This window comes from Oryx dammah, unplaced genomic scaffold (genome assembly GCF_014754425.2).
Source record: "Oryx dammah isolate SB20612 unplaced genomic scaffold, SCBI_Odam_1.1 HiC_scaffold_2, whole genome shotgun sequence".
Lineage (NCBI taxonomy): Eukaryota > Metazoa > Chordata > Mammalia > Artiodactyla > Bovidae > Oryx > Oryx dammah.
In genome coordinates this window covers 89085933-89104791 of record NW_024070186.1, presented here as the reverse complement: position 1 = coordinate 89104791, position 18859 = coordinate 89085933, and the positions used below count along the sequence as shown (strand labels likewise).

At 41.8% G+C, this 18859-nt stretch overlaps 1 protein-coding gene across 3 annotated transcripts in view; it reads left to right on the top strand.

Moving 5' to 3' along the window:
* The first annotated feature begins 13125 nt into the window (after positions 1-13125).
* Positions 13126-18859, top strand: part of SEC22A (SEC22 homolog A, vesicle trafficking protein) — a 74819-nt gene continuing 69085 nt past the window's right edge. Inside the window, exon 1 of one of the 3 annotated variants that reach the window (XM_040250408.1) lies at positions 13126-13179. Coding sequence is in view for 2 of the 3 variants with exons in the window: in XM_040250409.1 (XP_040106343.1) it covers positions 15283-15287 (5 nt within the window). In the remaining variant the exon portion in view is untranslated. Of the gene's footprint in view, positions 13180-15175; positions 15288-18859 lie in introns of those variants that run through there. The other 2 variants (XM_040250409.1, XM_040250407.1) reach the window with 2 other exon arrangements.

Here is an 18859-nt window from a genome sequence, read left to right as displayed (position 1 = left end):
AGTTTTTTAAAAAAAAACCCAGGCCTTCCACAGAACTGGCTCATAAAGCAACAGAGCAGTCTCAAACTAGGGCATGTAAAATGTTTAAAAATATGGGATGATGACAGTACTAGAGATAATCTTGATTTCTATACTATGAAAAAGTACTGGAATCCAACAGTGCTATCCAATAGAAATAGAATGCAAGCCATATAATTTTAAATATTTAGTAGCCATCTTTAAGAAAAAGAAATATAAAATTAACTATGCTAACATATTTTAACCCACATATTAGCATACTATGATTTCAGTGCATATAAATTTTACAGTTCTACATTGCTTCAATTTTAAAATAAAAACTTAAATTTAACTAAAGTTAGGTAAAATAAAAGTGGTTAAAATTGGTACATTTAGTATTGATACAATGCTACTGATATTATCTATTTAGTACTGTTACAGTATTATTGATACTATCTGATCCATTCTCCATATTCAAATATTATTGGTTGTTCAAATAATGTTCCTCGTGACTATTTCTTACCACAGTCCAGAATCTAATTTAGAATTATGTATTTCATTTAGTTGTCATGTTTTTTTAGTTTCTTTGAAACTGGAAAATAATCTCAGCCTTCCCAGACATTGAGATTTTTGAAGTGCATGGGCCAGTTGCTACGAAGAATGTCCCTTAATTTGGGTTTGATGTTTCCATATGATAATTTTCATGTGTTGCATTTTTGGTAAGCATCCCACAGAAAATCTGTGTGTCTGCTGTAGACACAGGGACTCCCTGCCAGAATCTGCCTCAAGGGAGGACTTGTTGAGTTTTATGTACTAAATGTTTGTCTCCCTTTGTTGAATACCCACCCCACATGTAATGGTATTAGGAGATGATGTATTTAGGTTTAGTTAAAGTCATGAGCGTGGTGCTCCCATGGTGGGATTATTATCCTTAAAAGAAAAGAAATAGACACCAGAGCTCACTCTCTTACTATACGAGGATATAGTAAGACAAGAGGACTTGTCGTGTACCTGCAGGGAGAATGGTCAGAAGATAGGCTCTAGTCAGCAGATGCTCTATCGTCAGCCTCAGTTTCAGAGAGAAATCTTGTGTGATGTCATGTCCATCTCGAGAAGTCCGTGTATGGTGACTTGTGAGGCAAGGATATCAAAGCCTGGCCATCTGATCTGACACAGGACACTATAACAGGTGGTACTTGTTCCAGAACTCCTGCTAGACTGACTGAGCACTCCTTTGTTAGATCTGCATCACAGTTCAACTTATTCCTCTGCCAATACTGTTTCCTTCTCTTCCCTCTGAAGGAGGAAACAGACAGAACAGGCTCCATCTTGAAAGCAGGACTCCATCTTGGGCTGGACTCTGGACTTTGAGCTATATGCCCAGTATCCATGGAAATGACATACCAACTGGAAAACCAGGTACTCTGGATGGAAGAACCCCAGGGCTCATACCTATACTCTCCACTGCCTAAAAGAATACCCTAATTATCTGTGTAACCAAATAAATCATAAATTCTATTTTGCTTATTGGGGTACGACCACAGGCCTATTGATAATTGTCCACTGTTAGCTACCTAGGCTTAAGGCATATGAATCATGGGTTAACTTTGATTGTATCTTTCTCTTCCTTTGTTCAGACTAGTTTTAGGGAATTTGGGGAAGTGGGTTTGGGCATGTACACTTAAGGTATATAAGGTTTTCAGAAAAACTGGTTGGGGTCCTTGGCTAAGAGGAGACTCTGCCTTGGGCCCGCCAGTGTAATAAACTGCACTCCACTATCTGCATTGTCCTTCTGAGTGAGTTTGTTTCCCGAAACGCATAGCTACAACACCTTCACAGGTGTTGGTCCCTAATAAACATTTCATACCCCAAACTCTACTTAGTGCCTACTTTCAAAGAACCCAACCCATTGTGTTAACAGAAATGGGATAATGAAAAAAAAGGCAATAATAAAGAGTATTTGAAATGGAATCATTTACCACCTGGCTGGGGATATTAATAGATGGAAAATTTGACAGTACCACTTGTTAAAGTCTTTAGCAGTGGTAAGTTGAGAGGTATATAGGTGGAAGGGAATATACACAAGCAGGTACAATGTATGAGACATTCAAGATATATGGAGAAAGAAAATCTATGAGGATAGTGCATTGGATGGCTCTTGCTGATTGACATTAAGGTTCTACATAGAAATATAATACACAGCTAAAGTTGAATAACAGGCAATTGAAAACCAGGTGTGAAAATTAGAGGACCACTTTGATTACATATATAAAAAGAGACAAATCTCATCTCTAGCAAGACTGCAGAGAAAGCCCAGGAGAAAGCCAAGGGTTTAAGAAGTTAAAAGCCAATAAAGGCAGGACTGCTTTGCCAAAGTCAGATTCCTGGTCAGGAAACACTGATTGGGAAATAGGACACAGGGAAAAGGGTCATATATGTAGAGGACCCCAAAGTTTTTGCAGCCGTATCCCACTCCTGTCTCTTCTGAAACTTCTGAGCCTGTGTAAGTGGCTGTGTGACAACCCTCCACATTATGAGTTGGTACCTGACCCTCAAAGGCAATATGTGCTCCTGGGCCTATCCTATCGGTCACCAGGCCTATGATGAGGCTTCAGTGAAGGTATAGCCCAGCTGAGGACATGGTGAGCCTAGGAAGGAAGGAAAGGAGCTATACACCAAGGGAGCTGCAAGATCCAGCCAACAGTTATCAGAAGGAGCAGGGTAGTCCATGTGTGACTGGGGTCTAAGGCTGTTTAATCTAAGGGGTCAGAGTATAAAATTGGATAGAGATGAGTTAGACTTGGGAGTACCTTCCTGAGATTCAGGATTTAACACATAGCAAGAACCCAGAATGCCAGGAGGTGAGCATTTAGCCCTTGGATGGCTCTTTCAAGTGTGGTTGACACAGTTCAGTTGAAACACTGGAATGGCAGGGGAGGACGGGATAGAAAGTGGAAGTGAGCACGCTGGAATGGTTACACTATGTAGACTGCAAGAATTGCCAGATGATATGTTCTTGGAAAGGCCCAGAGGAATGAGCTGTGGGGCACTGTTCAGAGGTTCAGCAGGTCTCTCTCTGTCAGCCAGGGTTGATGGCAGCAGAAATCATAGTAGAATTTGGTTCCCTGATATTACAAGACCCTGAGCAAACAGAGGCCAAGTATTGATGTTTAACAGACAAATGCCAGGGTGAGACCGTGATGACTATAATGGTCTGCAAAGTTAGAGTGGCAGTCTGCTGGCCTGACTGCAAAGGATTATAAAAAATGGTTCATAGAATGTGGACTTCATTGGGGCAAAATAGATGGGCAGCTGACTAACTACTACTCAGCTTTCACTAATAGAAAACTGGGAGGCTGAGTGTACTCATCCCACAAAAAACTCATGATTCCTGATCATGACTATCATGATTCCTTGTACCCCTAGTAGGGACAATACACAAGTCTAGGTACCAGCGGGTAGAAGCAGACTGGAATCTCGTATCATGACTCTTAATGACTCATCAAGGGACTTCATATTTCTTGTCTCCATAACCCTGGGCTCTGAGAGGTTTGAGTTCTTGGTCTCCACATGTTTGGCAGGTGATACAAGAGTCCTAGGGGATTATGAACTATGACTGCTCCCTGAGCACTTTGAATCCCTGTGTCCAGGGACCAAGAAGAGAGTCACTGTCTTGTCAGGGATCACAGAGCTTCAGGAGGAGGTTGGGCTGCTTTGTACACAACTGAGGCAGGGACAATTGTGTTTGGAATGCAGGCTTCCCACTTGGGAGCCTCAGAGTACTCCATTGCCCAACTGTGACTGTAAAACCACAGCTGGAGCAGGGCATGATGACCAGGGAATGAAAATCTGGGTCATGCCACTGGTAAGCCACTGAGGCCAGCAGAGTTGGAAACGGAAGATGAGGACAATTAGAATGCAAAGTGGAGGGGGATGATGTGATGTATCAGTTGTAGCTTGTCTCCCTCCCTTCCCTCCTCTAAGTTTGCCCTCTGAAAGAGATCCACCATATTCCTGGAGAAGTGGATTGGTTGACAACAAGGTGTTGACTGTGATAGACACAGAGCTAAGATGCCTAGACCTCCCCTCTCCCCACTCTACCAATGAAGAAAATGCTGCCCATCTTTAGTGAGTGAAGACCCTTCAGCATCTGCACCAGCTACAAGAGTAGCTGTAGGTGGGGTCATACCCTTCCCAGAGCAGCCCGCCTCAGGTCCCTGATTGAGGTGGGACTATAAAAGTGGTCATTTTGGCCCACACAGGGCACTCTGATAAGCAACACTCACTCCAGAGCTACCCATTGGATTGGGAGAGGCTTTCTTAGGTCTGAATTGTAGTGTAAACTCTTAATCCCATTTTCCAGTCTGTTTTCCTTCATAGGTGTTAATCACTAAATACACATTTTACACTTCAAACTCTGGCTCCAAAGAACCCACTTTCTGACAGTGTCCTTTTCAGTGCATCAGATTAGGAAGCAAGCATATAAAGTCACTTGGTGATTTGGTGGCATCTGCCAGGTTTCTCCATTATAAAATTCCTGGGTTTCCCTTTGTTTAGTAGGCAATTTGGGGAGATGCTTTAAGATATATAAATATCTTGTTCCTCATTATAATTCTGTCTACTTAGTTTGGGATAAGTGAAGTGAAGTCGCTCAGTCGTGTCTGACTCTTTGCGACCCCATGGACTGTAGCCTACCAGGCTCCTCCCTCCATGGGGATTCTCCAGGCAAGAGTACTGGAGTGGGTTGCCATTTCCTTCTCCAGGGGATCTTCCCGACCCAGGGATCGAACCCTGGTCTCCTGCATTCCAGGCAGACACTTTAACCTCTGAGCCACCAGGGAAGACCCCTAGATTGGGATAGGCATCCATTAATAATTTTCCAAGTCTCTCATTCTTTCTGTATTTGTTACTTGGCATTCTACTGTAAGAAAAAGCTTTCTGTCCTCATTTATCTATATCTATCATCTATGATTTAAATTTATATCAGTATGGACTCATGGACTTCCCTGGTAGCTCAGCTGGTAAAGAATCTGCCTGCAATGCAGGAGACCTCGGTTTGACTCCTGGGTTGGGAAGATCCCCTGGAGGAGGGATAGGCTACCCACTCCAGTATTCTTGAGCTTCCCTGGTGGCTCAGTTGGTAAAGAATCCACCGGCAGTGTTGGAGACCTGGGTTCAATTCCTGGGTTGGGAAGATCCCTCTGGAGGAGGGCATGGCAACCCACTACAGTATTCCAGCCTGGAGAATCTCCATGGACAGAGGAGCCTGGCGGGCTACAGTGCATAGGGTCGCAAAGAGTCAGATATGACTAAGCACATAGACTCACAGATTATTTGCTTCAGTGATATTTATTCTGCTCAATGGGAATTATATAAAAAATGACAGCTATTGTTTAGTTTGAGACTATGATATTGTCCCAGATCGAGTCAGAGGAAATCCTTCAAGCTGGCTCCTATGTCTTGGATACGTCTCTGTCATTCTTTGACACTTCTTTGTTTTCTGGCACAATATGATCCAGGCGCCTATTATTCTTTCTGTGCCGTAGGCCTGCAATCAACCTTTTCCCCAAAGACTTCTGGTCTCTTTTAGTGGAAATGGCATTTTGTCCTCTTATTTTTAGGTAACTCCATTATTTTAAAATAACATTAGATAACATTTTTAACTCCCTTTCTTGACTTGGGTAACCTGCCTTCCATCCTTCTCAGTGTATTGATTTCTTTCTTCAAGCCTAGAAAAGACAAAAATAATTTCAGATTGCTAGTTAGACTTCAATATTTATATGCCACTTTTTTCTTTTGAGGTAAATTTACATGCAATGAGATGCAAAAATCTTAAGTGTACTATTTAGTGAGTTCTGAATAATTCATATGCCTGTGAAAACCAAATCCCTATCAAGATAACAGAACCTTATCACCACCCTAAAAATGTCTCTCATATCGCTTTCTAGTCAACCCAACCACTAGAGGCAAGCATTTTTCTGATTTTCTTTTCACTATATATTATTTTTATGTGTTTGCTGCTGCTGCTGCTGCTGCTAAGTCCCTTCAGTCGTGTCCAACCCTGCACGACCCCATAGACAGCAGCCCACCAGGCTCCCTCCATCCGTGGAATTCTCCAGGCAAGAACACTGGAGTGGGTTGCCATTTCCTTCTTCAATGCATGAAAGTGAAAAGTGAAAGTGAAGTTGCTCAGTCGTGTCCGACTCTTAGCGACCCTCATAATTTACATGGAAAGATACAGAATGTACTTTTAGTATTTGGCGTGTTTTGTTCCACTAGTATTTTAAAATTTATTTTTATGCCCCAGAGTATGGTATAGCTTAGTGAATAGTGCATGTGTACTCAAAAAGAATGTATATCCTATTGTTTGCCATTATTTCACCTTCATACTTTGAAAGAATTTTTGCTGGATATAAAGTCCTAGATGGACAGAGGTTTTTCTTTCAGATTTTATTCCATTAAATTCTGGCTTACACTACAGTCATCAAGACAGTGTGGTGGTGGCACAAAAACAGAAATATAGACCAATGTAACAAGTTAGAAAGACCAGAGATTAAACCCAAGCACCTTACCTTTGAAAAAGGAGGCAAGAATATATGAGAAAAAGTAGTCTGTTCAGTAAGTGGTTCTGGGAAAATTGGACAGTTACGTGTAAAAGAATGAAATTAGTATACATCCTAACATCATACACAAATATAAACTCAAAATGGATTAAAGACTTAAATATAAGACCAGAAACTCTAAAATTCTTAAAGGGAAATATAGGCAGAACACTCTTAGACATAAATCACAGCAAGATTCTCTATAACCCACCTCCTGGAATAATGGAAATAAAAACAAAGGGAATCTAATTAAACTTAAAGGTTTTTTCACAGCAAAGGAAACCATAAACAAGATAAAAAGACAACCCTGAGAATGGGAGAAAATAATTGCAAATGAAGCAACTGATAAAGGATTCATCTCCAAAATTTACAAGCAGCTCAGGCAACTCAATATCAGAAAAACAAACCAGTCAATCAAAAAATGGGCAGAAGAGCTAAACAGACATTTCTCCAAGAAGACATACAGATGGCTAATAAACATTAAAAAGTGCTCCACATCACTTATTATGAATAGAGAAATGCAACTCAAAACTACAATGAGATACCACTTCACACCAGTCAGTATGTCCATCATCAAAAAATCTACAAACAATAAATTCTGGAGAGGATGTAGAAAAAAGGGAACCCTCTTGCACTGTTGGTGGGAGTGTAAATACAGCCACTATGGAGAACAGTATGGAGATTTATTTAAAAGCTAAGAATAAAACTACCATATGACCCAGCAATCCTACTATTGGGCATATACCCTGAGAAAACCACACTTCTAAAAGACACATGCACCCCAATGTTCATTGCAGCACTATTTATGATAGCCAGGACATGGAAGCAACCTAGATGTCCATCAGCAGATGAATGGATAAAGAAGATAGACACACACACACACACACATACACACACACATATATATAATATAAATACAATGGGATATTCAGTTCAGTTCAGTTCTGTTCAGTTGCTCAGTCGTGTTTGACTCTTTGTGACCCCATGAATCGCAGCACGCCAGGCCTCCCTGTCCATCACCATCTCCCAGAGTTCACTCAGACTCACGTCCATCGAGTCCGTGATGCCATCCAGCCATCTCATCCTCTGTCGTCCCCTTCTCCTCCTGCCCCCAATCCCTCCCAGCATCAGAGTCTTTTCCAATGAGTCAACTCTTCGCATGAGGTGGCCAAAGTACTGGAGTTTCAGTTTTAGCATCATTCCTTCCAAAGAAATCCCAGGGCTGATCTCCTTCAGAATGGATTGGTTGGATCTCCTCAATGGGATATTACTCAGCCATAAAAAGGAACAAATCTGAGTCAGTTCTAGTGAGGTGGATGAACCTAGAGCCTGTTATACAGAGTGAAGTAAGTCAGAAAGAGAAAAACAAATATTGTATATTAACACATATGTATGGAATCTAGAAAAATGGTACTGATGAACCTATTTGCAGGGAAGCAATAGAGATGCAGACAATAGAGGACAGACGTGTAGACACAGTTGAGCAAGGAGAGAATGGGGTGAATTGAGAGCGTAGCCCTGAAACATTTACATACCATATGTAAAATAGATAGACAGTAGGAATTTGATGTATAACACTGGGAGCTCAACCTGGGGCTCTGTGACAACCTACAGGGGTGGGATGATGGGATAAGTGGGAGGGAGGTTCAAGAAGGAGGGGACATATGTATACCTATGGCTGATCCATGTTGATATATGGCAGACACCAACACAACATTGTAAAGCAATTACCCTCCAATTACCCTCCAATTAAAAATAAGTAAATTTTAAAACACTGTGGCTTACAGTCCCTCTGATTCTTAGTAGTAATTCTTATCTTTTTCTCTGTATACAATGTGGCTTTTTCTCTGGTTGTTTCTAATATTTTCTTTTAATTATTTATTTTCAGCAGTTTTGTGTAATGTGCATTGATGAGGATTCTTTGTGTTTATCCTCTTTAGGGTTGGTTTGATTTCTTGATACTGTGGATTTCTATTTTTCATTAAATTTAGAAAAGTTTTGGCTGTTATTTCTTCAAATATTTTAAAATCACCTCTCCTCTCTTTCTGGGTCTCTGATAATACATGTGCTAGGTATTGTCCTGTAGGTCACTAAGTCTCTCTTCATTTTCTTTTCAACTTTTATTCTCTTTGTGCTCTGGTATAGATAATTCTTTTTGTACTATTTTCTCATTCACAGATCTTTTTTTCTGTATAACTAAGCTGTTTTTAAGGCCATCCAGTGAAGTTTTCATTTTGGATACTGTATTTTTCTGCCCTAAAAGTTCTATTTGGTTATTTTTTATAGTTTTCATTTCTTGTGTTTTCCTTTAAATTCCTGGCTACATTTTTAACAGCTGTTTTAAGTACGCTGATAAATTCATTACCATTGTCCTTTCTGGGTCCATTGACTAATTTTTCTCCTCTTTATGACTCACATTTTCTTGCTTCTTCATATAATTCAGTTCAGTTCAGTCGTGTCCGACTCTTTGCAACCCCATGGACTGCATCACGTCAGGCTTCCCTATGTATCACCAACTCCTGGAGTTTACCCAAACTCATGTCCATTGAGTTGGTAATGCCATCCAACCATCTCATCCTCTGTTGTCCCCTTCTCCTCATGCCTTCAATCTTTCCCAGCATCAGGGTCTTTTCAAATGAGTCAGTTCTTCGCATCAGGTGGCCAAAGTATTGGAGTTTCAGCTTCAACATCAGTCCTTCCAATGAACGCTCAGAACTGATCTCCTTTAGGATGGACTGGTTGCATCTCCTTGCAGTCCAAGGGACTCTCAAAAGTCTTCTCCAACACCACAGTTCAAAAGCATCAGTTCTTTGGCGCTCAGCATTTTTTATAGTCCAGCTCTCACATCTATACATGATTACTGGAAAAACCATAACTTTGACTAGACAGACATTTATTGGCAAAGTAATGTCTCTGCTTTTTAATATGCTGTCTAGGTTGGTCACAGTTTTCCTTCCAAGGAGCAAGCATCTTTTAATTTCATGGCTGCAGTCACCATCTGCAGTGATTTTGGAGCCCCAAAAAATAAAGTCTGACACTGTTTCCACTGTTACCCCATCTATTTGCCATGAAGTGATGGGACCGGATGCCATGATCTTAGTTTTCTGAATGTTGAGCCAACTTTTTCACTCTCCTCTTTCATTTTCATCAAGAGGCTCTTTAGTTCTTCTTCACTTTCTGCCATAAGGGTGGTGTCATCTGTATATCTGAGGTTATTGATATTTCTCCCGGCAATCTTGATTCCAGCTTGTGCTTCATTCAGCCTGGCATTTCTCATGATGTACTCTGCATATAAGTTAAATAAGCAGGGTGACAATATGCAGCCTTGACGTACTCCTTTCCCTATTTGGAACCAGTCTGTTGTTCCATGTCCAGTTCTAACTGTTGCTTCTTGACCTGTATACAGATTCCGTAAGAGGCAGGTCAGGTGGTCTGGTATTCCCATAAGAATTTTCCAGTGTATTGTGATCCACACAGTCAGAGGCTTTGGCATAGTCAATAAAGCAGAAATAGATGTTTTTCTGGAATTCTCTTGCTTTTTCAATGATCCAGCGGATGTTGGCGATTTGATCTCTGGTTCCTCTGCCTTTTCTAAAACCAGCTTGACCATCTGGAAGTTCACAGTTCATGTATTGCTGAAGTCTGGCTTGGAGAATTTTGAGCATTACTTTGCTAGCATGTGAGATGAGTGCAATTGTGCAGTAGTTTGAGCATTCTTTGGCATTGCCTTTCTTTGGGATTGGAATGAAAACTGACCTTTGGATACTGGACATTATGGGTACTACATTGTTTAGTGCCTGGATTTTGTTGTCCTTAAAGATTATTAAGTTTCATTCAATGAAGCACTTAATTTACTTGCAGGTAAGTTTTCTGTTTTGTTTGAGTGAGTCTAGAATAGCTTTTACTCTTGGGCTAATTTAGCCTTATCTCTAAATTGTGGCCTTTCTGAAGTTTTCTTACCAAATGCCCTATTTGTTTAATAAGGTTTTTCCATTCCAGTTGGTCAGAACTTCAATGTTTCCAAACCTTATTTAAGATCTAGTAGTTGTTCAGCTTATAGTTCCCACAGTAGTTGTTATTTAACCAGCCTCCTGGAGTCTCATTAAAGCTATGCCAAAGATTCAAGGAGACTCACGCATATTTCTGAAACTCTTAATCTGGGTCTCTGCCTTGATTTCAGTTGCCTCCATCCCTCATAATTCAAATTTCACTCTCCTCAGTTAGAAAGAGTACTGTATTCTGCTTAGCTTTCTTCAGTCCTGCGCTATGGAAAATACTACCAGAAAGAAAATCTGGGGACATCTTTGGGCTCATCTTATTTGCTTTCCTTCTTTCTAAGATCACAGTTCTACTGGGCCTACTGTCCAATGACTGAAGAGACACTTGTCTCATAGATTTGGTTCAGTTTTCTATTGTTTGTGGTAGGAAAGTTAGTTTAGTTTGGTACCAGTCACTTATTTATGGCTGAATCAACATAACACTTTAAAAATATAAAATTTCTATTGAATAATAAGATGCATACTAAAAATTGTGTATCTTAAGTATGCAATTTGATGAATTTTCTTTTCTTTTTTTGCCAGCTCCATGTAGCATGCAGGATCTTAGTTTCTTGATCAGGGTTTGAACCTGTGCCCCCTGCAGTAGAAGCAGGGAGAGTTCCCACTGGATTGCCATGGAATTCCCAACCTCATGAGTTTTCATTAATCAAACACACTAGTGTAATTAACATCCAGATCAAACATTACTAGAACCCCAGAAGCCCCCTAGGGGCCCTTTCCAAATCTTAATGCTACCTAAGGGTAACCAACAGTCTAACTTCTATTACCATATATTATTTTTGTCTCTGTTTGAATGTTATATAAGTAGAATCAAGTAGTATACAGTTTCTGTGTCTGGCTTATATCAGTCAGTTTTACAGTTGTGAGATTCATTCACGTTTTGTATATAGTTGTTGATTGTTCATTCTCTTTCCTGTATCCTGTTCTACTATGTGAATATTCTAAAGTTTATTTATCTTATGATAATTCTTATATATGTGGTATATTCTTATGTATGTTTATGGTAAACAAATGAATACATTTCTGTTCCACATATATCTAGGAGTGGAATTGCTTGGTTAACCCACTCCAACAACCAGCAAATTTATATAATTAGTCCAGACATTGCTTCTGGACTTCAGACTTACATCTCCAAATCTGTTTGACATCTCCATATACAAGCATGTCCAACTTAATATGTCCAAGACCATTTGCTCCTCCTTCTAGGTTCCCTGAGTCAGTAAATGGATTCTTAATTCATCTAGTAAGTTATGGAGGCATTCTTAATGCTCCGCTTTTCTTTATCATCCTAGGCAAACCAATTCTTTATTACATCCTTTGGATTCCACCTCTAATTTATAAATAAGTATTTCAAAATTACCCAAATCTTTCTGTCTCTAGTGTAATTACCCTAGTTCAAGCCACCATCATCTCTGGCCTTGACTAATGTAACTGCCTCCAAACTGGACTTCCAATAAGCCCTTCTCTCCTCTTTCAAACTATTCCCCACAAACAGCCTAAGTGAGAGTTTATTAATAAATATGTAAATCTGACCCTACTTAACACTCTATTAGCTGCCCATTGACCTTAAGATACATTCCAAAATACAGTCTAACATTTATAATGTGGCCAGGAGGAGCCTGCATAGTCTGGCCTCTGATTCGTTTCAACTCGTTTGCTCCTACACCTCAACCCCATTGACTTCCTTTCAGGGACATGTTCCTAGAACACATCAAATTCTTTCATGCCCCAACAATCTCAAACATAATATTCCCTATGCCTGCAACATTCTTAAAGGCTCTTTCATGTGCCTGGAGCTTCAAAGGCACTTCTTCAAAGAACTCTTCCCCCATAGTCCTGATTAATCTATCGTTGCACTCACTAATTTTTCTTCATAGAATTGATCACAATTTATAATTACGTAATGCTTATGCTTTACCATCTCTTGCTCCTATCACACATTAGATCCACCGAAAGTTATATTCAGTCCTATAACCCAATGCCTAACACAGGGCTTGGCACATAGTACGCAGTCAGTAAGCACTCGTTTAATAATGCATGACCGATGCAAAAGCTGGGATGGACTGCAGGAAGAGCATCTGGCATTTCTTTGTCAAGGTTGGATGCCTTCCCGGGCGTGGTAATAATGGGACAGGTCCTTTTCTTGTTCACTCAGAGTGGGGCTTTCATGCTCCTTCGATAAGTGTTTTCTGCAGGGCCGCATAAGAAACAAACTACCTTCAGGTACAGGCGGCAGACGGGAGATCAGTCCTATTTGCGAGGGACAGTATAATCAGTCAATCCAGGACTTGCCACTCTCTTGGCGTAGAAGCGTGAAAAGCTGTCAATCTCCCCCGGAGCGGGCGGGTAAGTATGTCCTTCCTCCAGAACCTGATTGGCCTGAGCAAGGAACGGGGGCGGGCCTTGATCCCGCTGGGTGCCAGCCACGTTGCATGCGGGGCTGCCCCGCGGAGAGGCCACTCCCCGGCCCCACAGTGCACTGCGAAGCGCGTCACTCGGAGCGGCGGGTCTCGGCTCGACAGGTACGACCCGGCCCCTCCCAGTCCTCCTGCGTCCCTCCTTGGGGTCGCCCGAACCTTGATCTGCCGCTCGCCTCTCTCTCCCGTTCTCCTGCCACGGTCCTGACTCTCGCCGTTGGGACTACAGACCTACCTACCCCGGGCGGGAACTAAGTTCGTGGCGTGGGAGCGGGAGTCGTCGGAGTCGTGGAGCTTTGGAGGGGTGGGATTGCTCGGACTTCGTTCCCTTCAACTTGAGGGATCACTGGGGCCGCGCGAACGGCGGTTGCCCTTCGGCTGACCTGCCGGGATATCGGGCAGCTTGGGCAGGGGGCCGAGGAGGGAGGGACAGTCGCTCTCGAGCTGCAGCGGTTAAGCGGCATTCCCTGGCGCCCAGGTGTCAGAAACACGGTGGCCCTCCTAGGCTGTTTAGGTGGCCCAGAGAGCTTGACATGGCACTTCCTATTTTCTTTTAGGCAGAGTTACTTAGCTTTTTTGTGAGGTAATTCAACCTCAATGCTAATTCAAGCATTGAACCCAGAGATTTGCCCGCTTTGGCTCACAGAAACCGAAGGTCCTGTTAATGGCACTTAGGAAACGATGTGGCATAAGGGAGACCTAAGCAATTGGCTCGACAGGTAGCTGAGGGTTCCGGAATAGGAGGCCAGGCCGAGCCCCAGCTGCCTTTAATCTCTCTGACAGTGAAAACAGCAGCTTTGCCCCCCCCCCCCCCCCCCCCGCACCCCGCCTCTCCGGTGCCCCCGCCCCACCCCATTTAGTTTCCTGGATCACCCACCTGGGGCAGTGGGAAAGCTTGAGAATCAGTTCCTTCTGTGCTTTGCTTCAGCCAAGGCAAAGCCTAGCGGTGAGGTGTCAGCCACCAGGAGGGAGATGACGGGATCTCAGCTAACAGGTGGAACAGCCACTTAAAAATCTTTGAGTCCCTTTGCAGGTTACTGGCATTTGTTCAGGTGCTAAGATAATGGTTTCCCTGGTGGCTCAAATGGTAAAGAACCTGCCTGCAATGTGGGAGAGCTGGGTTTGATCCCTGGGTCAGGAAGATCCCTTGGAGAAGGGAATGGCAACCCACTCCAGTATCCTTGTCTGGAGAATTCAATAGGCAGAAGAGCCTGGCAGGCTACAGTCCATGGAGTTGCAAAGAGTCAGACAGGACTGAGCGACCAAGCACACAACACAACCCTAATTTAAGGGGCATCTGGGCATTGCCTATACTGAGAACCATAATTAGTTTAGTGCTTGTGTGTGTGTGTGTAAAGTGATTATAAAATGGTAGTCGTGTCTGAGTCTTTGTGATCCCACACATTGTAGCCCACCAGACTCTTCTGTCCGTAGGATTTTCCAGGCAAGAATACTGGAGTGGGTTGCCATTTCCTCCTTCAGGGGATCTTCCCCACCCAAGGATCAAACTTGGGTCTCCTGCATTGCAGACAGATTATTTACCATCTGAGCCACCAGGAAAGCCCGTGTGTACATAATTGACTCTTAAAAATCTTCAGTGTATTTTATACTGGTGTATTAATGGAGCCTACAGTTCAGTTCAGCCACTTAGATGTGTCCAACTCTTTGCGACTCCATGGACTGCAGCCCACAGGCTTCCCTGTCCATCACCAACTCCCAGAGCTTGCTCAGACTCATGTCCATTGAGTCAGTGATGCCATCCAACCGTCTCATCTTCTGTTGTCCCTTTCTCCTCCCGCCTACAGTCTTTCCCAGCATCAGGCTCTTTTCCAATGAGTCTAGGTCTTAACAAACGGGAACTTTCGACCTTCCTGTCCATGTAGTTGAGTTGCTGCTGCTGCTAAGTCACTTCAGTCGTTTCCGACCCTGTGTGACCCCATAGACGGCAGCTCTCCAGGCTCCCCCGTCCCTGGGATTCTCCAGGCAAGAACACTGGAGTGGGTTGTCATTTCCTTCTCCAATGTAGTTGAGTAAGAAGCTTAAATATGTTGAGAGGCAACATTTCAGAGTGTGATTAGAATTATGCTTGAGTTTAATTCTGTCACTTGCTCGTTTCAGGATTGAATAGATTACTTTTCTGGGCTTGAATTTCCTCAGAGATAAAATGGAATGGATAATAACTACCTCACGGGGTATTGGAAGGCTTAAATGAGGTAATGTGTATAAAGTGGTAAATAGAGGACAGTCAGTAATAACAAACGCTTAATATTGCACTTTCCGTCTGCAAGGTGATGTTTCAGGTTCTTTACATGTTCTTATGTGGTAGATAGTATCTTTAAACAGTCCTATGAGATGGATGCTATTGGTAGTCAAAATTGACAGAGGAGGATATTGAGCATAAAAAGACAGTTTGCCCAAGTTTACACAATTACTAAACAGTAGAGCCAGTTTTTGAATCCAGGCAATTTGGTTCCATAGTACACCCTGTTAACTATACTACTATACTGTATAGTATATAAGCTGTTTTTAAAAATTGTTATTTCAGAATGAATAGCTAATTCCTGTATCACTGGCTTCTTGCCCCTTGTTGATTATAGGAGGAGCACAGTGATGTAGAGATATACAAGAGACTTAGATTTAAGCACTGCCATATATTAGCAGTGTGACACTGAGGAAAGTTTCCTCATCTGTAAAATGGAGGTTATACCTCCCTCACTCTTCGTTAACTGTGAGGTGTTACACAAATTACTGATGCAATTGAGTATGTGTTGAAGGCCTTCTTCCTAGTTATGTGAATGATCCACTCTGGAGCCAGAGTTCTTATGCATACTATGCAGTACAAGTACCTATAATAAAAATACCAAAGGCTGTTGATAAGATGCGGGGCACAGGAAAAGTTGCAAAATAAACTCTGGTTGTTTTTAGTACCCTTTTCACCTCTTTTCAGGCTCTATCTCCCAAGTACCTTCCTGCTAACCTATGGCTGCATGAAATCCTTCTTGTTTCACTCAATCTTCCCCCAGCCCAGGGCATCACAATTAGTATAGCTTTCTCCAAAGCTACACCCCAGTTCCCAGATCTCAGCTAGTACTTTTAAAAAAATTAATTTATTTATTTTAATTGGAAGCTAATTACTTTACAATATTTTAGTGGTTTTTGCCAGACATCAGCATGAATCAGCCACGGGCGCACATGTGTTCCCCATCCAGAACCCCCCTCCCACCTCCTTCCTCATCCCATCCCCCAGGGTCATCCCAGTGCATCAGCCCTGAGCACCCTGTCTCATGCATTGAACCTGGACCAGTGATCTGCTTCACATATGATAATATACACATTTCAACACTACCCTCTTAAATCATCCCACCCTCGCCTTCTCCCAGAGAGTCCAAAAGCCTGTTCTTTACATCTGTGTCTCTTTTGCTGTCTCACATATAGGGTCATTGTTACCATCTTTCTAAATTCCATATATATGCAATAGTATACTATATTGGTGATTTTCTTTCTGACTTACTTCACTCTGTATATATGCTCCAGTTTCATCCACTTCATTAGAACTGACTCAAATGTATTCTTTTTAATGGCTGAATAATATTCCATCGTGTTTATGTACCACAGCTTTCTTATCTGTTTGTCTGATGATGGACATTTAGGTTGCTTCCATGTTCTGGCTATTGTAAACAGTGCTGCGATGAACATTGGGGTACACGTGTCTCTTTCAATTCTGGTTTCCTTGGTGTGTATGCCCAGCAGTGGGATTACTGGGTCGTATGGCAGTTGTTTCCAGTTTTTTAAGGAATCTCCACACTGTTCCCCATAGTGGTTGTACTAGTTTGCATTCCCACAAACAGTGTAAGAGGGTTCCCTTTTCTTCATACCCTCTCCAGCATTTATTGCTTGTAGACTTTTGGATAGCAGCCATTCTGACTGGCGTGAGATGGTACCTCATTGTGGTTTTGATTTGCACTTTTCTGATAATGAGTGATATTGAGCATCTTTTCATGTATTTGTTAGCCATCTGTATGTCTTCTTTGGAGAAATGTCTGTTTAGTTTTTTGGCCCATTTTTTGATTGGGTCATTTATTTTTCTGGAATTGAGCTGCAGGAGCTGCTTGTATATTTTTGAGATTAATTCTTTGTCAGTTGCTTCATTTGCTGTTATTTTCTCCCATTCTTAAGGCTGTCTTTTCACCTTGCTTATAGTTTCCTTCTTGTGCAAAAACTTTTAAGTTTAATTAGGTCACATTTGTTTATTTTTGCTTTTATTTCCATTACTGTGGGAGGTGGGTCATAAAGGATCCTGCTGTGATTTATGTCAGAGAGTGTTTTGCCTATGTTTTCCTCTTCAGTTCAGTTCAGTCACTCAGTCGTGTCTGACTCTTTGCGACCCCATGTACCGCAGCACGCCATGCCTTGCTTTCCATCACCAACTCCTGGAGTCTACCCAAGCCCATGTCAGTTGAGCCAGTGATGCCATCCAACCATCTCATCCTCTGTCATCCCCTTCTCCTCCTGCCCTCAATCTTTCCCAGAATCAGGTTCTTTTCAAATGAGTCAGCTGTTCACATCAGGTGGCCAAAGTATTGGAGTTTCAGCTTCAATATCAGTCCTTCCAGTGAACACCCAGGACTGATCTCCTTTAGGATGGACTGGTTGGATCTCCTTGCAGTCCAAGGGACTCTCAAGAGTCTTCTCCAACACCACAGTTCAAAAGCATCAATTCTTTGGTGCTCAGCTTACCTTATAGTCCAACTCTCACATCCATACATGACTACTGGAGAAACCATTGCTTTGACTGGGTGGACCTTTTTTGACAAAGTAATGTCTCTGCTTTTTAATATTCTGACTAGGTTGGTCATAACTTTCCTTCCAAGGAGCAAGCATCTTTTAATTTCATGGCTGCACTCACCATCTGCAGTCATTTTGGAACCCCCCAAAATAAAATCAGCCACTGTTTCCACTATTTCCCCATCTATTTGCCATGAAGTGATGGGACCAGATGCCATGATCTTAGTTTTCTGAATGTTGAGCTTTAAGCCAACTTTTTCACTCTCCTCAAGAGGCCCTTTAGTTCTTCACTTTCTGTCATAAGGGTGGTGTCATCTGCATATCTTAGATTATTGATATTTCTCACGGCAATCTGGATTCCAGCTTGTGCTCAGCACCACTTGTTAAACAGATTGTCTTTTCTCCATTGTATATTCTTGAATATTTTCCTCTAGAAGTTTTATAGTTTCTGGTCTTATGTCTAGCTCTTTAATCCATTTTGAGTTTATTTTTGTGTATGGTATTAGAAAATGTTCTAGTTTCATTCTTTTATAAGTGGTTAACCAGTTTTCCCAGCACCACTTGTTAAAGAGATTGTCTTTTCTCCATTGTATATTCTTGTCTCCTTTGTCAAAGATAAGGTGTCCATAGGTGTGTGGATTTATCTCTGGGCTTTCTATTTTGTTTCACTGATCTATATTTCTGTCTTTGTGCCAGTACCATACTGTCTTGATGACTGTAGTATAGTCTGAAGTCAGGCAGGTTGATTCCTTCAGTTCCATTCTTTCTCAAGATTGCTTTGGCTATTCGAGGTTTTTTGTATTTCCATACAAACTGTGAAATTATTTGTTCTAGTTCTCTGAAAAATACCATTGGTAGCTTGATAGGTATTGCATTGCATCTATAGATTCCTTTGGATAGTATACTCATTTTCACTATATTGATTCTTCTGATCCATGAACATGGTATATTTCTCCATCTATTTGTGTCACCTTTGATTTCTTCCATCAGTGTTTATAGT